Raw genomic sequence first — 21,787 nt, 5'->3', positions numbered from 1 at the left:
GTGAGAAATGCACGGCAGAGTAAAAACAAAAGGCAGAAATGGTGGCAGACGCGACGCAGGGAGGAAAGGGGGCGGGACTGTCTGAGGACCCTCCCCCCTTCAACACGTCCGATGGAAACACAAAGGCCTCGTCCTCAGTCCTTCCACTCCTTCTTGATGTGGAGGTTCCACTCCCAGCTCAGGTGGTCGTGCTTGTCGTCATCGGTGAACTTGGACTTGATGGTGTAGGTGCCTCGAGCCAGCACGCCTTTGGGCGCCTCCTCTAGGGAAGTCAGGAAGTCGTACTCGCAGCTACGCGGCCCATAACTGCCCACCATGTAGTCCGATTTATCAACTGTGGGCCAAACACATCAGTGATAGCATTCAACCAATAAGATAATCAGAGGATTCAACTAGGTTAGGAATAATTCACTAATCACTGAGTTAGTGTTGACATGAAAGAGGTGAAAGTAATGGATTACAATTACTCACGTTACTGTAATGGACTTGCTTTTATGGTACTTGTACTTTTTTGAATATATTTCTAAATCAGTAACTTTACTTGTATTTAGGTACATTTTAAAATAACCAAAGTAATTTATTACATTTCTACATCCAACTATTACTGAGTCAATTGTTATTTTTTTGAGTCTTTTAATTTCCATTTCCTGGTCTGAACAAAATCCATATGTTCTTAGTCGTGACATTTCTGATCAACACTTTTGGGGTTTTCTACCTGATGTGTTGTTACCCACATGGCACTGTTCCATAAATGCAGCTTTACTTAGAGCCTGATCATTTGTTTTATTTTGAATTGAATTTTATGGTGTTATTTTATTTTTAAAAGAATTGTACATTTTGACAAACCTTTTATTTTATACAGATGCCTTTGTGGAAAACAAATTAAGTTCCAATTGTGGAATATTTCATCTCTTCCTTTTTACGTTTATACATGAGATGTTTACTGTATGCTAGGCTTGGGAGGTATCCAAAATTTGATACCGTTATACTGCCTCCCTATTATACTGCCGTATATGGTAATACCGTGACTAATTAAAAAATATGACGCAAGGCTCAGGGTGCGTTCACACCAAACGTGTGTGTGTGTCTATCGTAGCCGAGTGTCAGCAATTTTTTGTTTTTTTTCGTTCACATTACTATTTAAAATGTGACCTGTATCAAACCCCAGTGTAAATGGTTTGTGGCTCCAATCTGACCCGCATGTGAATTGTCGCCTTTGTTTCAAAGTCTTTGTGCAGCTGGAGCCAGAGAATGAATGAGTAGGTGCAGAGGAGGATGAGGAGAAAGAAAAAGAAAGACAAATTATTTATTTTTGGCTTTTTGTGGTTAAACACAGACCATTTATGATATGAACCTTATTCAAGCTTTGACCAAAACCCAACAAAGCAAAACCGAAACCTACAGGTCCGACAGACATTAGGTATTTATATCAGAGCCCGACCTGAAACCGACAATTAAAACCTATTTTTTCCTCATACAAATGACATATTTACGTTTGTTTTAGTGGTAAGCCTGCTTTTATTAACAGACAACTGTCAACGTCGGTTTAGCGCAGGGGGACACCAGCATGTCAAACACACATGTGCACAGTGCGCCCGCAGCGCCAGAGACAGTGGATCTAAATACATAATCCACGTATCAAATATAAGGATAATCCATGTTCTTGTGCAGAAAAAGGATTGATTCAATAGCGGACGCTTGTTCTTCAAGCCTGTCTGAATTCGTTCCCTCTCTGCGGACAGCGCACTGCACTGACAGCTGAAGCACTCACATACACAGCTGTTGCTGGACAAAGAATCATGTTTAGACATTGAAGAAATGACATTTGATATTAAATCTTTATCTCCTATATCAGTGCATTGCATTTTTTTTTAAACAGTATTGAAACTGATATCGTTGCTATTTCATGACACTGCGTTAAACGGTATTACTATATTACCGCCCAAGCCTACTGTATGCAAAGGAAACGTGGCAAAATGTATTACCAAAAATAAACATGGGGGTGAATGTAACTAATAACTTTTACTTTGCGTACTATTTAATTGAGATACTTTTTACTTGTACCTGAGTATTTTATGTATGACTTGTACTTGAGTAGAATATATCAGTACTCTTTACACCTCTGACGATTAGTGCCTTATTGTATGATTGTTATGTTCAATTACTATTAATATTTATCAATTTTAATCTGAATTATACAAAATATCTACAAGGAACTTTTAAACTGTTTTTATTAAACTAGGATGGAAAGGGTATTTATTAAGATTGTCAAAAACAAAGCAGTGCACTTTGCTGTGAAAGATTTAAACACCTATATTTAACTGTACAACGACGGCAGCACTTTGCAATAAATGCACTTCAAAATAAAAGCACAACAAAATATTCCTGGGTCCTGACCTACAAGTTGAGAACCTCAGTCTTAAGTAATACTTTGAATGCAAACTGTTTCGTAAATATTGTTGCGACTTAAAGGGACTTCAGAATAAAATCAGCTCTTTTTTTTTTTGCCAATTCTGGCTCATGTTGTGATGGACACTGTCCTTTCAAAATAGACTGATATACAAAGAAATAACAAATCAGATCTATTTCATCACAATGGATCCGTAAAGTGAGTCTTTCCCAATTAAAAAATTAATTAATTCATTACCTACATATTGAGTAAATATGTATACTTTGTTGTAATTCTTGGTCTTAACGGGACATATCAGAGCTCCCACCTCACAAACGCATCCAAGTCCTTTAAATAAACTCAACCAAGTTTAAAACTAAAACATTTTCTTTATTGCTCAATATCATTGCATTAGATGAACAAACTCCATAAATACTCACTGCCAACATCTGTGTAATATTTAAATTTAAGACCGCATTTAATTTGCATTTTTAACATTTTTGATGAGTTCTTTGTTAAGTTTTCTTCTTTTATTTATTTATTTTTCTTTACTGTATTGGCCAGCAGGTGTCACTGATCTTGACCTTGGGTTCTAAACTCTTGGGTCAGGACCTAAAAGTAGGTCTGGGACTGTCTTCAGGGGGGACTTATTATCCGTGGTTGCCTTTTCATTCTCCTAATTTATTACGTCATCTTTAAACCTTTATTTATGGAGGTTGGCCCATTTTTCAAAGACAGATTATTATAAATATGAAGACAGGAAGAAAAGACAATAGATAATAAATAATAGAGTTTATAAGTTGCAGTGTAAACATTAAGGTAATGTCATCAAAGTGTGTTTCACTCACTCTTCACTCCTTTCCTGTACGTCTGCTGCACGTACTTCAGACCCGACACGATCTCCTTGTTCACCTGAAGACACAAACACATCCTATGATTGGCTGAACGTTCTCAGCAGCTTCGTCAAAGCAGAGACGGAAGTTTAAACAGGAAGTGGTGAGGAGAAGTTGAGGTTCTCACCTTAAAGCTGATCTTTATTTTGTACTCTACTCCTTCCTTCAGGATGAACGACTGGTCCTTCAGCTTGTCCAGGTCTACTCATCAGGAAGCGAGCATGAAAAGACAGAAGAGAGGACAAAGCTACTGTCAAAATATGAACACTAACATGGCTCAATCAAAGAAGCAGAGGGTGGGAGCAGAAAAAAACAAAAAAAAAAAACAAAAATCAACCTTTCAGGGCGGGTCAGAAATGCTGCAGGAAATTCCTCCAAACAAAGCAGTGAATGGTTTCTGTAACCTCATGAACCACCCAGTTATCTGAGCTCATCTGGGGCAGGTCTGCTTTGTGACCCCAGAGTCCAAACTACACATGGAGAGGCAGCGTTCAGTATCTATGATCCACATATCTGGACAAGCACTTTTGGATTAAATCGTGGTTTCAGATTAATGCCTCACACTGCAATGTGCTCTCTGCTTTAGCCTGTTCTTAGCTGTCCTTGTTACCTTTGAGGTAAAGCACGTTGGATGCCTTGTCGTTGAATTGTGCTCGCCTTGCAGACCTTAAACCTAGCAAAATGTAGCGACTCGTGGGGTTTCAACATGGCAAAACATTTCCAGTAATTTTCCACGCGACCTTAAATTCGGGATTATTAAAATATATAAATTTTTCATGAAAAATATTTGTTGGAATTAACCAGAAATTGTGAGTAATTAAATGTAAATATTTTAGATGAAGGTAAAATATCTTTTCTGAGTTATGAGATGTTAAATACAGGAGGAAAGAGCCTGAAATGTTCACCGATAAAATTTTCATACATGTATATTTCTAGGGATGCACCGAAATGAAAACCGAAAAAGAGAAAACCAAGGCCCAAATTATTAGTCCCGTTGCATTTATGGCTATAAATGTGTACTAACCTCAGTAAACTTAAAACATTGCAATAGTAAAAATTAATAATACTTTAAAGAATAAATCAATTAATATGTGTACATAATTATTTAACACTGACATTCCAACAATGCACAATATAAAATAAAATAAAATGCACAGCCATGTTAAGTTATGTGTTGATGGAGAGCTACACATAACTACAGTGTCAACGTGCTCACGTCTTTACAAAATCATGTTTCAGTCCTTTTTGTTCTGCTGAAAACCAAAAAATGCACTTTTGGGCCATTTTCGACCGAAACATTTCTCTTAAAACCATTTTCTTTCCAAAAAAGTGGAGTCAGAATCAGTTTGTTTCTCCCCTAAAGCTGCAGAGGTGCAAACAGAGACAGAACGTCCTGAACCGAGTCAAATTCAGGCCAGCTGGGCCAGAGGCAGAAGAAGATACATTTTCCAGAACAGGGGGTATTTCATCTGAACCTGGTTCAGCTAAACCGTCCGTGACCATGCTGGCTTTTACCATTTCATCAAACTTTTCTCAGATTCAATCTCCCCAGCTGAGCCGGGCCAGATGACACTGTTTAGTTTAAGTGCACGTCCTCATAAGACCCACGAGATCGATCACAGATTTAATGATTAGAAAGTGACGGCGCATGTGCTGCATCTTTCACAATGAATGAGAAGCCAATAGGAACCAATGCTGAGGCCAACAGGACGTGACGTCATCTGTTACTGAGCAGTGAAAACAAATGACCGACTGTGGTTTGAACATTTTAAAAGTAGTAAAGGGTTCAAGAATTTGTTATTTAGTCAATTTATCACAGAAAACAACTGAAGCATGTGATCACACACTGATCATGTGCATTTGATATGTTTTTTAACACCTGTCAGTGTTTAATAAAAGAGTAATTTATGAGACTTGAGCGTTTGATGAATAGTTTGTTGAACTCAGCACTAAATGAAGAGCGGGAGCAGCAGCAGTGCTGTTGGATGTCACATCCAACACTGTAGACGCTTCAGGTACAGGTGAGCTGTGTAATTTGGTACTATGGTAACCAAGGTGTTTTCTCGTTGGTGAAACCGCCGTTCCAGTTAAAACCCAGCTGAACAAAGCCGGACTCTTAGGTTAAACCTGGACTTAACCCTGAGCTGGGTTTGATGAAATACCCCCCAGGTCTTCACGGGGGAAAAACAGAAGAATATTTTTCCCATGATGAGGTGAGAACACATTCACTGAAAATTGTCGCAAACCTGTACGAGTGCAGGTTAACAAAATCTATAAGTGAAAAGGAAAAAAAGATCCTAAAAAAAGGGTTTGACTCCAGTTCCTGAGAGTTGGAGCAGGATGTGACACCAAGAAAAAGAACATGGAAATGATTAGGGATGAGAAGAGTCCAAACAGTTCTCTGATCTTCATATGCTCATGCTTACAAGGTTTGCTTGGCCTTACGCCTAGTTTACATTCATTTTGACTGTTTTTAAAAGTAGACTGTGCAGTGAGGCCTGAGATGAATGGACTTGGACTTGATTTTATATAGCGCTTTATCACCACACTGAAGCAGTCTCAAAGAGCTTTACATATCAGCTCATTCACCCAATCACTGTCACATTCACACACCGGTGGGACAGGACTGCCATGCAAGGCGCTAGTCAACCACTGGGAGCAACTTAGGGTTCAGTGTCTTGCCCAAGGACACTTCGACACATAGTCAGGTACTGGGATCGAACCCCCAACCTCTCGATCAGAAGACGACCCACTACCACCTGAGCCACGGTCACCCATGAACTGCATCAGCAGCCTCTCCTAAAACAACACTAGCAACAAAATATCTGTGGGTTTGCTGGGTGTAACGCTTTCCTCTCACCAGAGGTTTCTGTGTGTGTTCTTTTTATTGCACTGTTTATAAGCAATGGTAAAGTTGTCTGCTTTAAGAGAAAAGGAGCCAACAGGATTTGCTACTTTTCTGGGCTATGGTTCAACTGGTGACCCAGTTAACTGGTGACAGTGCTCAGAACGAATCGTTAGTTGCTGGCATTAAAGTTGGCTGATGTTTACATAAACTGTAAAAAGAATGGGCGGGACAAGCTCCTGGGGATGTCAAGCTTTTATTTTTAGAGCTCCCCCTGCTGACTGGCTGCAGTATAGGTCATAAACCCCGCCTCCTCAATGATAACAGATGGGATGTGGGTCAAACAGTAAAGTTAAAATATTCGTCACATAATTTTTTTCCAAACTTAAACTCTGCTGTGATCATTAGTTATTATCACCCTACATTGTGTTCAAGTGCTCATTTTTCTGTGAAGTTTGTTTTAAATAAGTTATTTGAGGTTGAAAAATGGGATTTTACGTCTTATGTGACGATGACTGACAGCCGCGGATCTTGCGTAGCTCTCTCTGTGAATAGCAGTTGCGTCGTGAAGGAAAGCAGAGACGCCATTTAATTAGATATTTGAGTTGAAATATATTGTGGTTTTGTACTAACGTCTAACAAGCCGTTGGTAGAATTTGTTGTTTATGTTCTTGGAGTAGCTGGGCTTGCGTAAGTCATGAGGGCAGTATGCTAAGTGGGCAGGGCGTGTTACCAGGGCTCCTCTTGCCAGACCCCACTGCGCAGATTCTGGCTCCAAATTACGTCAAATTTGCAAGATGGAAGCGCCCCTAAGTGCCGTATTTTGGCTTTAAGAATGTTGAGCGGGAACAGATACAGTGCGAGCGCACTGGTTGTTTAGCTGGCAACTCAAATAGAATTACTGCAGACGGACACAGTTGGTCATCAGTTAAAATGGTGACCAACCGATCCGAAACACCAGCCAGATTGTCAATGGCATATATGAACCAAATTTTTATTGTAGGGAAGAAAAGAACAAAGAAAATAACTAAGAAAGAGAAAGATTTGACAGGGAAACAGTGCAGTGCTTTCCAAATTCCCTCCACTATGGGACGAATAACGCTTTATCTTTAACAAGAATAAATGGAAAAATGTTGAATTGTTATATTTTGTGTGGATTGAGTTTATAATATTTTATTGGAAATTAATTGTAATAAAATGATGAACTTACCATACAACTTTGAATCTAACAAATCCTTTTATATTATTATAATCTCCATAAAACTGGCGTAAAACTGACCTGACACTCAGTGCAAACTGGGACATGCTGCAATATTCGGACCTAAAATACTATAAATATTTATATTTAATGCGTTTTTTCTAAATGACTTTAAAAAAATAAACATATTTTTATGCTTAAGAATTAAAAATACAAAAATAACAAACATGATCTGCATGAATAATATTGTATTCTAAAAATGAACCAAAAAAAAAATCTGTAAAATGCCATAATAAACCATTGTCCACAAAGTGACTCACCTGTTAGATCCAGGACCAACGGGGCGGGAGCAGATTCACACACCAAAGTCATTCGGGTCACCTCAACATTTGGAGCGTTGGAATCTGAGAGAGAAACGCAGAGAGCTCTGAGACGTTGAAACACACTCCAGTGCTCACCTCACCTCCATGTCATAGGACAATTTTATTAAGCAGGTATTTAAAAGTGTAGCAAGTGTTACACAGCATAAACAAACAGACATATCATATACAATATAACGCAGCATCTCCCGTTTCTACTTCTGAAGCAGATGAAGATTTAAATTAATTCATCCCTATTACGCATTTTGGGCATGATTGTGGGACTTTTAGTTTAGCAGTAGTTATATCAAATAAGGGAAAACCAACGAAATGGAAAATGAGACAAAAAAATCAGAGGCCCTCGAGATACGGTGAAAGCCATGGTTTAATATGAGTCTCCTTCTGTTTAGTCTGTAAACCTAAATAGGCTCCAGTTCACTTCAAAAACACCTCAGCCTGAGTGGGCACAGATATAATTTGTATATCTGCTGCTTGACATGTTTAGAACAATGCTAAAAGTTTATACTTCTTCTCTTTCCCACTACTTGTCAAACTGATCTTTGTGAAAAAAAAAAAATGTTTCCTTATTTTTACGTAACTTTCTTTTTAATTTTGTTCGAAATAAATGAATAAAAAAATAAATACTATGTTAAAGGTCTCAATTGATGTGTCCAAACCTAAATGTGGTATACCAGTCTAATTTAATGGGATCGAGGACATTTGGGACAAATAGTCACGTGAGTGTTAGGGCTGCACAATTAGTCAAATTTTAAAAGTGATCACGATTTTGGTTGCCGCAATTAAATAAATCTGATCGTCTGCAATATTTACAATTAATCATGTATTTATTTCGTCAGCCTTTGGTACATTTTAAAATCTTGGGTACATTTATCATATTATTTTTTTTTAGTATAATTCTTATTTAAAGCTTCATTTTGCTCTGTAAACTGTACACATATTGTTAGTTTTGTTTTGTTTTTTTTTGGTGAAAGCCTTAAAGTTAAACTGCCTTCATTAATGATCCTATAAAATACGAAGTGTCTATAGTTCCGGACCCGGACCTCAGACAAACCTGACTATAGTTCTGGCACTTCTTGAGCCCACGCGCAGTTTCCTCACTGCCGGACCTTTTCTACATAAGCGTAATGTGCCTGTGTTACCACCATGTTAGGATGGCCGAGTGCTCCAAGGCGCGTGACTCAAGGAATATTTCCTTCCGCTGATGTGGGTTCGAATCCTACTTCTGGCGTATTTAACATTTTCAACACGGCAAATTCCACCTTAAAAAATACATATACGAAAAAAAAGAAACATTTTAGGGTATTTTCTGGGTTAGGGATCGGAATAAACTAAAACTGACAGAACTATAGCAGGTTTGTCTGAGGTCCGGGTCCAGACCTAAAGCAACAGTTTATAAAATAACTGAATGCCTGTTCAGTGGTTCCCAATCTTTTTTGTCCCGTGTACCCCCTTTGCATTTTTGTCAAATAATGTGCACCCCCACTTTATATCTTTAGTACCCTCTCCATTATTTCATTTGCTTTTTCATTTATGGAACAGCAGACTCTCCTAAACCCCTAAATGTGTCTCAAACACTGGTTCCCTACGGCTTAATCTACAAATTAAAAACAAAGAGTGGAATTTATTTTAAAAAATACAGATATATCATCAAACTTTTATATGATTACTTTAATAGTAAGTGAGTATGATCTCCTACTGTCAGAAGTGTGATACAGCATAAAATAACCCTGTTAAATAAATTACAAGAAAATAGAATATTTTATTAGGCAATTTTACTGTTAATTTGTGATGAATTTATCCAAAACATAGCTTAAAAAGGAACTAGCAACATTTCCCAATTATTTCTAAATTAACTGTTAAATCTTTCAGAGTATGCCTGCAATGTGCACCTGTACCCATAGGGGTACACAACCCCTGTTTGTGAACCACTGTGCTAGTTATATTAATGTATCAGGCTCCTGATACAGTCCATCAGGCCTGTTGTTGTTGTTCATTTCCAGAGCTGAAAGCGACCGCCTCCTTTGCGTGTAATCAATACCGAGCTATTAATCAGGTTGCATTCTTTCAGCCTCTGCTCTACGAACAAGGACAACCATCAATTAATAAGGGACATTCTTCCAACTCTCACAGACATGCAACACTTACCGGTCTCAACGGAACCAGGGCCGAGCAGAGCCTCCTTGTATTTGCGCAGGCTCTCGTCGTCTTTATCCAATTCTTGGATCTCTTTCATGGACTTTTGGGCTGGAGGTTTGTAGTTGACACTTTCGCGCTCTTCATTCTCGGCAGCAATCGCTGCTAGCTGCTCTGGAGTCACGTCGTCGTCAGCCATGTCTGAACGTAGAGGGAAGGAAACACGGACATAAGTGATGGATCAAAGCGAAGAACAGAAAAAAATCTAGAGTTTTAATCACCGAGCATTGAGAAGGAATGCGTGACTAAAAAAGTAAATAAAGAGACACAGTAGCTGAGAGGAGTGAACACTGTCCTGTGTCTACACCTGCTCTGTGCGCTTGTGCTGCTGCTGCTGATGATGATGATCCTACAGAGTGATATCATCACCATGTTTCTCAGAAACATCGTCATCACTGCACCGACATTACCCAGACGTCATGCATCATGTGACAGAATCTGACCCAGGGTTCAGCACATGATTTATCTCAGTGGTTCTCAAACATTTCGCCTCAAGTAAATCCAAGTACCCCTTTTGTCTGACTACAACATTTTAAAAACAACTTTAGAATGTTTTTAACATTTTAGAGAATCTAATTTTGTAAATAAAAGGAAAGAAACAGTATTTAGTGCAGTGGTTCCCAACCTTTTTTGGAATTCATGGTGACCCCAAAGACAATTTTCTTCTAGAAATAGAGTTCCATATAAAAAATTGTTCACTGCATTTCAGTTGAACTAGAGACAAAGTGAAAGTATAGAAATGTAGTTGTTTAAGATTGTGTGTCATTTTATTTTAAAAAATAGGAGAATTGAAGGCTTTTATTGTCATCACACACAATGTATAACAAAATTAAAGGACAACTCTGGTGGTGCAAGAGTACAAGTATAAATAAAAAAGGTGGTGCTTGTGGCCCAACGCAGACATCTGGTGTTGTAGATGTCTGACAAAGAGGACAGCTGCACTCCTATGATGCTCTGTGCTGACTTCCTGACCATCTCTAGAGCCTTCTTGTCAGCTGCTCAAGAATAGCAATCAAAAACATTCTAAAATCTATTTTATTTTTTTAGAAATTTCAGGTGACCCCACATGGGTCCCAACCCCAAGGTTGAAAAATAAGTTATCATTTCCAATCATCTCACACCTAGGGTGGGACCAAGACTGACACTTTATTTGTTAATTTTACACTCTCTCTCAAGTACCCCTGTAGTGCCATCGCGTACCCCCATTTGAGAAACACTGATTTAACTCACATAAGGAAGGTTTCACCGACCACAAAGTGAGACCAATGCATGTTACAGATCACCGAGTAGTTTAACCACCAGGACAAAGATTTGGAGCAAATGATACCAAAGGCCACAAAATCTGTGTGAGGCAAAATAATCAGAAAATTCTTAAAACAAGATGGACTTAAAATGTAAGTACACCCCCAGGTTTTTGCTGACCTGCAACCTGAAATTCAAAAAATGCCTTGATTATGGGTGGGGCTCCAAGAGTATTTAAGACACGTCCAGTCACAGCAGCCCCACCAAACAGTGCTGCATAGAGCTGTCAATCAATGCACACTGAAGGCTGTGAGAGGAGAAAACCTAGTCCCTCCTCCCATCTTTTATAGGAGGGGCGCGGCCAAGAGTGACGTTCAGTGATGTCACTGCTATGATCTCAGCTAATAGCAAAATTCAATTGTAAAAGCCGGCGATCAACCCATAGAGGGCATTCACTCTGACATTTTACAACTACAATGCAAAATTTAAATACTTGGACTAAAATGTGAAGATTGAGAGCTGAAGACCTAATCATTTATGTATTCAGCAGAAAAAAGTGGTTTTAGGGTGTACTTACACTTTAAGAAAAACTAACTTCTGATGGAATGCACTGATGCACTTTCAGGGTCCAAAACAATGAGGATTGTAACTAGGGCTGGGACTTTAATATGTTAATTGAGATTAATTAATTACAAAAAAATAATGTATGAAAAAAAGAACAACGTTGTTAATGTTTTTTCTTCTTCTTTGTAGTTATGCAGATGTGTGATTCTCCCTGTGGTACACAGTTTTGATGCATACCTCTGGCGGGTGCCTCCTCTGACCTGCCTCGACTAGCAGCAGTGAGTGGAATGTGTGAAGGGAGTAAAGCAGTGAACCTACAGTGAAGCTATGGCTCTAAGCATGTCTGAACAAAGCCAGAAAGCTCCTCCAGAAGTATCACTTTAACATCCTCACCACTGCACAACTTTACACACAACTAGACAGAAAGGAAAATGGATCATCCAATCAAAAACAAGGGTTTTTTCATTTTGTACTCGTGACTGCACACCTTCATTGTCATTAGTCACTATTTTTAACCATATTAAGACAAGTTTAAGCTGTAATTTAAATCTTTAATGAGTAAATTAGTTCTCACAGATATGAAGAACTTAGTGAGATGCAAACTGTTCAGTCACCACATCCGCAAAGGATCAAACATTGTTTAAAAGTCATGCCAGAGGGTCAGACTGTATGCTTTTACCTACAGGTCTAGAGTTTTGACACGCCTGCTGCATTCAATTCAGGAAACAGGAATCAAACAAACATTAAGGAACCTTCTTTTATTGAATTATACCTGCATGCCTGATAACGCGTTTCATATCATCCATACTTAAGCACATTTTTAAAATTAAACTTTAGCTGTTTTTCATTCAAAAGTGGTTCTCCTCCACTACTGATGCCAGTGTGGCTAAAAACTCTCTGCTGTTTTCACAGATTGAAAGCGGTTGATAAAACAATGGCGGATGTTGATAGTGTGTCTGAATATGGCCAAAATCTGAGTGACGTCATATCACAGGGAAACAACAAAGCAGAACAAAAATACATCAAGCAAATCACTGTCTTCTTTGTTTGGCAAATAAACACTGAAATAAAGTAAAAACACTTCTTTAAAAAACTTAGCATTCTTCTACGTGACTCCAAATCTTCTCCACAACTCCAAATCCCACAATGCAACATGCAAAACTTTTCCCAAGTTTTAAGTAACATGACCATTTGACACAAAAACAAACTTTCAAGTGGCAATTTCTACGTTCGACATGTGTTTTTTAGTAAATCCTTATTAGAGGACTTATGAGAACAACTTTTGGATGACATTCAGGTTTTTTTTTTTTTTTAAATGTGACTCATGTGGTTAAGCAGCAGCTTTAAAGGTTTAAGACTGCAAACCTAGTGAAAATTTCACTAACTTTAAAGTTCACGTTATAGGAGGCAACATTCAGATCAAGGCCGTTTGAAATGGCACAAGAGTAGCGTTACGTAACGGCCGAAGCTTTCTAACATTGTGGTGGTAAAAAACAATTGGTTCCTCTTCCTGTCATGTGAAAGGAAACTTAAACAAACAGTGCCCGCACTAAACCGTGAAAAGATGTCGTAAGCGAGCAAAGCTTCCTCAAAAGATGTGATTTCACTTAGTTTCAGTGGCTCACAAAGCTAAACTAATCATCCTCAGTGACCGTCACCAGTTCCACAACCATCAACACAAAGTTATACAGGGACTGCACAGGAATTCAGAGCGACTGACCTGCCTCGTCCTGCTGAAGGGGAAGACGCCGCCTTCTGCAGCCAAACACTCGAATCAAAGTTACAGGAAAAAACAAACGTTGAATTCTCAGAGATGGAGGTCGTGCATACAAGGCTAGATAGAACAAAGGTCACTTCTCATGTCTATTTTGGTGTGGGACAGCATTACCAAACAACAATCCTCATTTTTTTTTTTTTTTATCTTCATCATACTTGTGTTCACATCCAAAAGTCTGATCTCAGCTATGTTGACACCATATTCAAACATTTGACAAGCTTATCTTTACTCAGACTCAGACTTAAAAATATCTACTAACCACTCACAATAATGTGAACTAATTCCTATTTATTTATTTTTTTTCAATTTCAGCTCACCCTGTAACAGAAGAATACTCTTAACATATAACTCAAACCTCTGAGGTTCTCATTGGTTCTTACAGTCCTCAGCCAAGCCTCTTGTTAAGGTGGAGGATTAATGGTGACGACTGGAGCCCTTTCTTCTTTAGTTCTGGGGCCCCTCACAGTGAAACACCCTCCCTGGGGACATCTGCCAGCTGAGCTCACAGCCTTGTTTAAAAATCACTTGTTAAAACATGTTTTAGTGAGTTTATTGCTTCAGGGTTTTTATCCAAAGGGTTTGTTGAACTTTAAAATAACAAAATGAACACATCTACAGCCAAACGTTTTCCCACTTTCTACTTGTTTCTCATTGGTTGTTTTAATTTCATACTTTAAGTAATGTACATAATGTGATCTGTGTTGGCACGCTGCGTTTCAAAATATATTGAAAAGAAAGTACTCTAAATACAGTGCTTCTACATGTTTATTAAGGAAAAACAATTCTAATAATTTAATGTAGGCTTTAAATTGTGATCACAAGTTACTGAAGGATGTGATACTGAGGAATGTGTTTGCTTTTTTAAGCTGCTGGAAAGGTTTTTTTTTTTAATCAGATAAAAACATTGTGTAGGTCTCAGGCAGATATAAACAAACTGGTTTATTGACTTTGTGAGAAAAGTTTCATTGCATTGTGGGATGTGGAGTCCTGTACACAGATGCATAGAAGTGGGATTTTTAATTGTTCTTTTGAATAGACGTACTTTTCTGCACAAGGAGGGATTTTATATAAGCTCAATTCCAGAGTTAGATTACAATATCGGTATTACACATACAACTGGCTTATCCAATCATTCTCATTGTATTTTATCCTTAGTGTAATATACTGCATATATAGCAAAGTGTATAATTACAAAAATAGGCAACCAATGCACAAACACTATAAAATGTGAGATTTACTGCCAAACTCCTGTAACTCAAATAATTACTCTCTTGTGCAAGCAAAAGTCCCTAAATTGACAAATTCAATACAAAATAGGAGAAAGATGATTACATCTATCCATTTTCTGACCTGTTGGCTATTTTTTCTCAAAACGGCAATATACGATATAAATCTTGATATTTTTAATTAAAACAAAGTCTGACCAGAAAGAAAATTCTGGGTTAAATTTGCTGATGAACAATGCCTTTTGTCTTTTTCTCCTCTAAGGGACAGCACATGTGAGTGAGTTCTGTAGTGTGGCTTGTTCAGGAGAAAGTCTGGGCTAGGATGCACTTAGAAATCCATTTACCTACTTTTCACACTGTATTTTAATACAAAATAATCTAAAATATATATATTAAAATAGGTGATGTTGTAATTTTCTAAATCGCCAAAATAGAAAACATCTGCAGCTGTTATAGGGAGCTAGGAGAAATAGAAGAAAATAATTCCCACCCATTATTCACTTGATTTCAGCGATTTTAAAGAAACTATCATTCTACTCAATTTGTCACAAAAGGAGTTTTTCCAAACATTACTGCAATTATTTTACAATAAAACAGAATCAGTGCCTTCACTATCACCAGACAGAATATCTCGATGGGCGGAAATTTAAACAGATGCAATTTAAAAAACACCCATATGAACTATTATTTCAGTGTGTTAAGAAAATAAAGGAGAGGGAAATAAAACCATGTGCAATGGGACCGTAGTCACAGAATACAAAAGCCAATAATGTTAAGAGTGAGTTAACACAAATTATTCGAAATTATTTTCAAATTTAAAGAAAGGAAAAATGGCCTTTGTTGAGGTTGCAGATTTTTAGTCTCTGAACTTCAATCCAACCCTGAGATACAGTAAATTAAAAGTATCAAATTGAACCGTGTCATCTGTGATATGCTCCCTTGAGAATTGTTAGGTTAACACAGGAAAAGTCAATGTGCACTCATCTTATAATAGAAAGTCTCAGGTTTCATCCTGAACCATCACATCACAGTTGGAGCTCGAATGAACAACTACTCACAAACACACAGAGAAATCAAACCCTCTTTAAAATCACATTCCAAAGGTTTTTACGAATGTGTTTCAGCGTTGGAACGAGTTAACCGTGGCCGACACGCTCATAAAACAGCCACTACAAGTCAAAAAAGAAGAAAAAAAGAAAGAATAACAGCAGCTGCTACAGTACCACAGAGGGGCTATGCACACATTAGTACACAGATCAACTGGTGACAATGTGACTTGGTGTCCTGTGCTTATAGATCCAACAGTATTTTCAGCTGTAGGAACATTTTTGTCAATATAATACCAAAATATGATCTTCTTTACTGTCCTCTATAGACAATGAGTTTACACAGCATTTAGGACTTTACCTTTAGGAGGCTACTCTGGATTATTTACACTGCTTATTGAGCTAAACCTGTAATCATTTATCTTATTTTACAGTTAAAATGTATAATTTTGTGTCATAAACATATCTAAATGTATTCCTAAGAAACACCAGTTTTCTATCTAAAGTTAAAATAGCACACTGTTAGATGGAGCTGAGTATTGATCCAGATTTCACAGTCATGGATAGGTTATGGTTATTTCAGTCTGAGAGAGTACCAACTTTACTTAAATATGAAAAGGATTCTCAGAGAACTAAAGCTGTACATAGTAAAAACGAACTAATTTAGGGTGGTATTAAAAATAGTAATGTTTAAACTAAGAATTGAATCCATAGCACTGCATCACACTAAGTAGAAAAGATGTATTAAATGATGAATGTTAGGATTTTATGAACTGATATCGGACCATGTAATGTAAAATGTATGTAAATAAATTAATTGATTGTTTTAACCAAGCTCTACTTTTAATCATGCAGAGGTGAGAAGGCAGTAAGGCTGAACTATTAATTGCATTTGCGATATTATCGCGATATCAAAAAACGTGATTTTCTAATCGCAAAGGCTGCAATTTGTTTTTCATTTATATCTTTATTTTTTCAGTAATAATTTATTTTAAGTTTGTTGGGAGTTTGATTTACCTAAAAAATGTCCAATTTGTTAAAGCAGATATTAGTTCTCCTTACTTTTCCTGCACTTTAATATGTGTGATGTTACTGACTGGATATTAGTAAGTTTTATTTTATATCTGTTTATTTTATTTATTTATAGACTGTCCTGTTAAGTTGAGTGTTTAAGAAGTGCAGTCCACATGTTCATATGTTTCATGAAAAAGTGAAGTTAGATATGTTGAAGAGGTAAAGCCACAAATTTGTTTCCTTTATTGTTGTAATCTGTGCTTTAAAAATTATATTTTATATTTATTTAAAGTTTAAATAATCTGAAATTGTTTATTATGAAACAAATTGATTTATTGCTTGTGTTCTTTGAAAAAATATGACAAGAGGCCCTTGAAAAAATAATCTTATTGTAAATCGCAATATTGAGGGAAAAAAAAAAAAACGCAATTAGATTATTTTCCAAAATCATTCAGCCCTAGAAGGCAGGGTCGGTAATTTTCAAAAGCTAGCATGATTTTGAAAGTAGCATCCTCCGAGTGCGCTGCCTTTACCGCCCCTCCTCTCCTCTGTGCTACCTCTAAAGCCACGCCCCTTACTCACAGGCACGAGCACCGCTGCTCCAGAGGCGGACCTCAGCTCATCGCTTGTATTGTGTAGAAATTACATCGTCTCATTCAGCGATGAGTAAACACTGAACTTTATCATTATATATGTTAAAAAACGTGACTAAAAACTCTGTCACCGGTGACGCGCTTTGAGTGTGGGCTTGTGCATGCAAGGGTCGAGAACGTGCAAGGAGACATGATTGGTTAATAAATAACTTTTTCATTGGTCGAAGATTTTACAGGCTTAAAGCTGCTACAGATGGCGGATTTTCTTCGTTCCTTTTTCACAAGATCTTAATTTCTGTCAGGACATAAAGACAATTTCAACCAAAAACTTAAAAAGTGTATGTGGAGAAAATTAGCTGCAAGTGCAACTGTAATAAACTCTGGGTTTATTCCCAAACAGTTTCTTTTAATAGTAATTCAATTAGAAATTGTAGCCAACTTTAATAATTAGTTAATCCATAATCAGAAAGTAGCTGCACATGAAATAAAGTGATTAAGAATAACCCCTTTCACACTCTGGAAGTGTGCATGCACGACCGGGGGGGGGGGTCATAGGTCGAGAAGGATAAAAACGTAAACAAGCTTGTTCACTCTGTTGATATTTCCAACCTAACAGTGTTTGTAATTTTATTCCAGAGATCTTTAGTGTTTTAATAGTGTTTATATTATTAATATTACACAAATTCGGACTCAAGGAGGTGACCAGGGTTTTCTGCTTAAGCCACTTTTTCAGCCAATCACTTTTAAAAACCAGTGGAAGCAGCTCAGCAGCAGTGTGGAAGCGAGGGCAGTCCCCTCGCTTCCACACAGGTGACCCCTGGTGCATGAAAACACTGACTACCTGGGTCTCCAGTGGGCAGAATTTGGACTCTACCTGGGAATGATGCACATATCTGAGCACTTTTGTAAAACCGATGAGAGAAGCAGTATCAAAGCAACAGAACTCCTCTGTTTCCTACTCCTGTATTTTCTCTATTTACCTTTATTGTTGTTTTTTTTTTGGTTTCCCAACTGTTGGGGGTCATTGAGTTCTTGAAAAGTGCTTATAAATAAAATGTATTGTTATTATTATTATTGATGGTAAAGCGAGATTTTCGAGTGTCAAAAGGACAGTGTGAATTCTCACTTTGGAAAGGTACATTTACATGGTACACCATTCACAAACCAGGTCCATGATTATTTTTATTAAGCTATTATTTTACAAATTTGAAAGAAGTGCACAAGATGGACAGGCCGATAAGTGAAACAGCACTGTTTAGCTGATTGATCACTGTTGAAAAGCAGGAAAAACCTGCATTTTTAGCTTGTGTGCAGCATTAGCTTTCGCATGAACTCGGCATTTCTACCTTGGAAACCGATACCACGTTTACGCAATTTTTTTTTTTCAAAGAATCAATGCTCCAACGGGGAAAAAATGATCTAAATCATTGTCACACTTGCTGTTTACACCATCAGCTATAGCAACCTTTGACATAATGCACGTGAACTGAACCAGAGCAGGAGTGTGAAAAGGCTTATTAACAAGGGTGTGCCAAAATATTGATACAACAATATATCTTGAGGTTTCGTCTAGCGCTACGTTATCGATTCACTGGCACAAAGTATGGATATTTATTTATTTTTCCCCCCTTATTACACAAGTTAAGTATAGAGCCCTATAAAATTCACGTTAACGTAATAGCGGACAAAATCAAATGAACAGTATCGGCATGAAATGCGTCACCATGAGACAAGGAATGTTTTTTTAAATGGGGAAATGTTTCTGGGGTGCACCGCCCTCCCTCCCCCATCTTAGATGCATTAAACCCTGCCTAAACCACCTAAAATCCCGTCTAAACTGCCAAAAAACTACGCAAATCATCACTGACTCCTAAATACAGAGCCGATTCGTGCCTGCTTAACTTTGTTGTGCCTGTGAAACTCCGTCCATTTCTCGTCAAGAGCAGCGGTGTTCTGAGCATCTTCACCTGCTCAGTGTGTGTTAACATCTCATCAGAGCTACAGCAGATCCGTGGGAAAAGTTGCGCATTGTTGTGGACGAGACCATCAATGCCAGAGAAATGCACTGACTGAAATGTTTATTTTTCATATGGAGTGAAATTTTCCAGTTTTCTTGAAACAAATTAATTCTGCTTGTAAAGCAGCACTGATATGTGTCCATGTTTACATAGAAGTTGAAAATACTAGCACTGAAATGAAAATGTTCTGCATTAACTTTGTTTTTAATGATTTAAAGTTCATTTGCAAAAACATCATTAACAATATTTTGGTTTAGCATTATTTTGTATCAGTTTTCCCTTAAAGACAAACATAACACAAGGACATGTGACTAGTTGTGGTCAGTGTGTGTTAAAAAGATCCACTGTGCAGTATACACTTTGTTTTACTTGGCTGTCATTCATGTGAAATTGATTGACAATGTTTTGTAATTCTTGTAAAAATGAATTTGGTGCAGTAGATCAATTCTGAATTTTTTCAGTGACACATATCTTAATGTATTGTGGTAATATTTTCCCGCAATATATCGATTATAGCCGTATCGCCGTAATATCGTTATCGTGGACGGAAAAGTATCACGAGGTACCGAGCGATGCCCATCTCTACTTATTACAGTTTAAAATTATTCAATATCATTATGCAAATTTAAAAACAAAAATCACTTCAATTAAAATCTAAAAAGGCAACGAATCTTGTCACTGATATTTTCTTTAGCTGCAGCCCAAGATTGATGGAAACTTCGAGACTACGGAAGTCATCATTTAATCTGGGAAGCCTGTAGATCCGCAACACCTGCTAATGAAGCATCTGACAGCGCAGTGATTTCAGCAGAACCGCGTTAATAACTACAATAAAACAACCAAAACAGACAATTACACGGACTGACACTGAGGTTGTGACACCGGTAAGACAGGAGGGACATAGCGGCAGACAGAAGACTGTTTCACTGAGAACAATCCAGCAGAGAAACCCGTTAGCCCGAGGCTAACACTAGCGACCCAAGTTACCGTTAGTTACCAGAGATGCCGACAGGAGTAAAACCGACCCGGAGAAAGGAGAGCCCGAACCCGGATTCAGTGTCCCTGCTGGCAGCTGACACAACGGACGTTTACCTGTGTTTGTAAGCGATGGAGAGTCCAGGTGTTGGCTGTGGGTGCGTCTCGCTCTCCGGCGAAAGTATGGCGAACAAGGACCGACCGGCGCCGCCCGTGCGCAGGCACGATGTACGTCACCAGGAACGGGGCCGCGCACGGCGGTCTGTGTGACGTATTGACCTTAAAAAATGAAATGTAAATCTTGTGTTCTTCGTTTGGTTTAGGAGCCAGCTTTTAGTGTTATCTAAGTCATAATTATGAGATCCTAAGTTATAACTATGATACAGTATCTCATAATTATGACTTAAGTGCCACATGACTCTTTTTTTATGAAATAGTATCTCATAAGATACTAAGTGGCAACTAGTCAAGTTTATTTTACTTTTCCTAGAATTTTTTTTTTTTAGTGGCAGGAATGGGCTTTCATAGAATATAAATATTAAACTACCCAATGTATTTTTTTTTTTACATTCAGTCTCACATTTACCAACCATGAAAATTACCGGTACATATAAAATGTTTTTCTTGTAATTTATTTTTTTTTAACTTTAAACCTTTTAACAGTAGTTTTGAATTTCAGAGGTTAATGAAGATAACACTTTAATGTATTATATATCTGCACACTAAAGTGTTTATTTAAACTCAAGAGGATGAATTAAGGAAACATCTGAGCAATTTTGGACAATCTTACATGCTGCATGAGGAGCAGGACTGAGAAGCCTTTTAGTAGAAACATCCATCAGGTTGTTTAACAGCAGCCTGGTTTGAATAACCTAAACATTCAGTTGTACAGACCTGTGCGATATTGTTTTACCAACATCCACTGCAATTTAAGGGGAGCAGTTGCATGTCGTTATAATTCTCAGAATAAAGCCTGGGTTTGCTCACCTTTAAATAAGTGTTTTGTCATCACAACAAGAAGCTGGAAACTATTGAGTGTGAGAAACTGTAACTTACATTAAGTGCTGCATTTAAATACACTACCAACTATTAGGCTCCAAATTGAGGTCTGCCATTGTAAGCATAGTTTATTTTGATTAGGTAACCAAGGCAATTTTTATTTAATTAATTGTCTTTCATCCATAATTCACTAAATCTATCAACTTTAAATATTTACAAGAAACAATTTCTTGAGTAGCCATTAGAAGACACTGTAAATGATAACAAGCTCAAATTAAATTGCAGAACTTTATTTGTATTAATACATCAAGTAGGTGAACTCTTGCTCAGATGAACTTTACATCGAACTGTTGCTCCGAACGCTGCAAAGATGGAACTTTTTGAATTTGCAGTTACTGAACCTTCAATATTCTTCTTCCTCATCTCCCACACTGT

At 37.6% G+C, this 21,787-nt stretch overlaps 1 protein-coding gene across 2 annotated transcripts; it reads right to left on the bottom strand.

The window, feature by feature from the left end:
• On the bottom strand, positions 1–20,622 carry LOC114469317 (rho GDP-dissociation inhibitor 1-like). Of its 2 annotated transcripts, none has more exons than XM_028456711.1 (6): positions 20,471–20,622; positions 9,851–10,039; positions 7,646–7,729; positions 3,410–3,483; positions 3,238–3,301; positions 1–334 (listed from the first exon to the last, which is right to left on the bottom strand). In XM_028456711.1, exons 2-6 carry the CDS (start codon positions 10,035–10,037, stop codon positions 135–137), a joined length of 609 nt encoding a protein of 202 aa, XP_028312512.1. In that variant the 5' UTR covers positions 10,038–10,039; positions 20,471–20,622; the 3' UTR covers positions 1–134. The 2 variants fall into 2 exon arrangements, with proteins under 2 accessions (XP_028312512.1, XP_028312502.1); XM_028456701.1 differs by lacking the exon at positions 20,471–20,622 and adding an exon at positions 10,120–10,245.
• Between the last annotated feature and the right edge of the window lie 1,165 nt (positions 20,623–21,787).

Source organism: Gouania willdenowi, chromosome 1 (genome assembly GCF_900634775.1).
Source record: "Gouania willdenowi chromosome 1, fGouWil2.1, whole genome shotgun sequence".
NCBI lineage: Eukaryota > Metazoa > Chordata > Actinopteri > Blenniiformes > Gobiesocidae > Gouania > Gouania willdenowi.
This window is presented reverse-complemented; position numbering and strand designations above follow the sequence as displayed.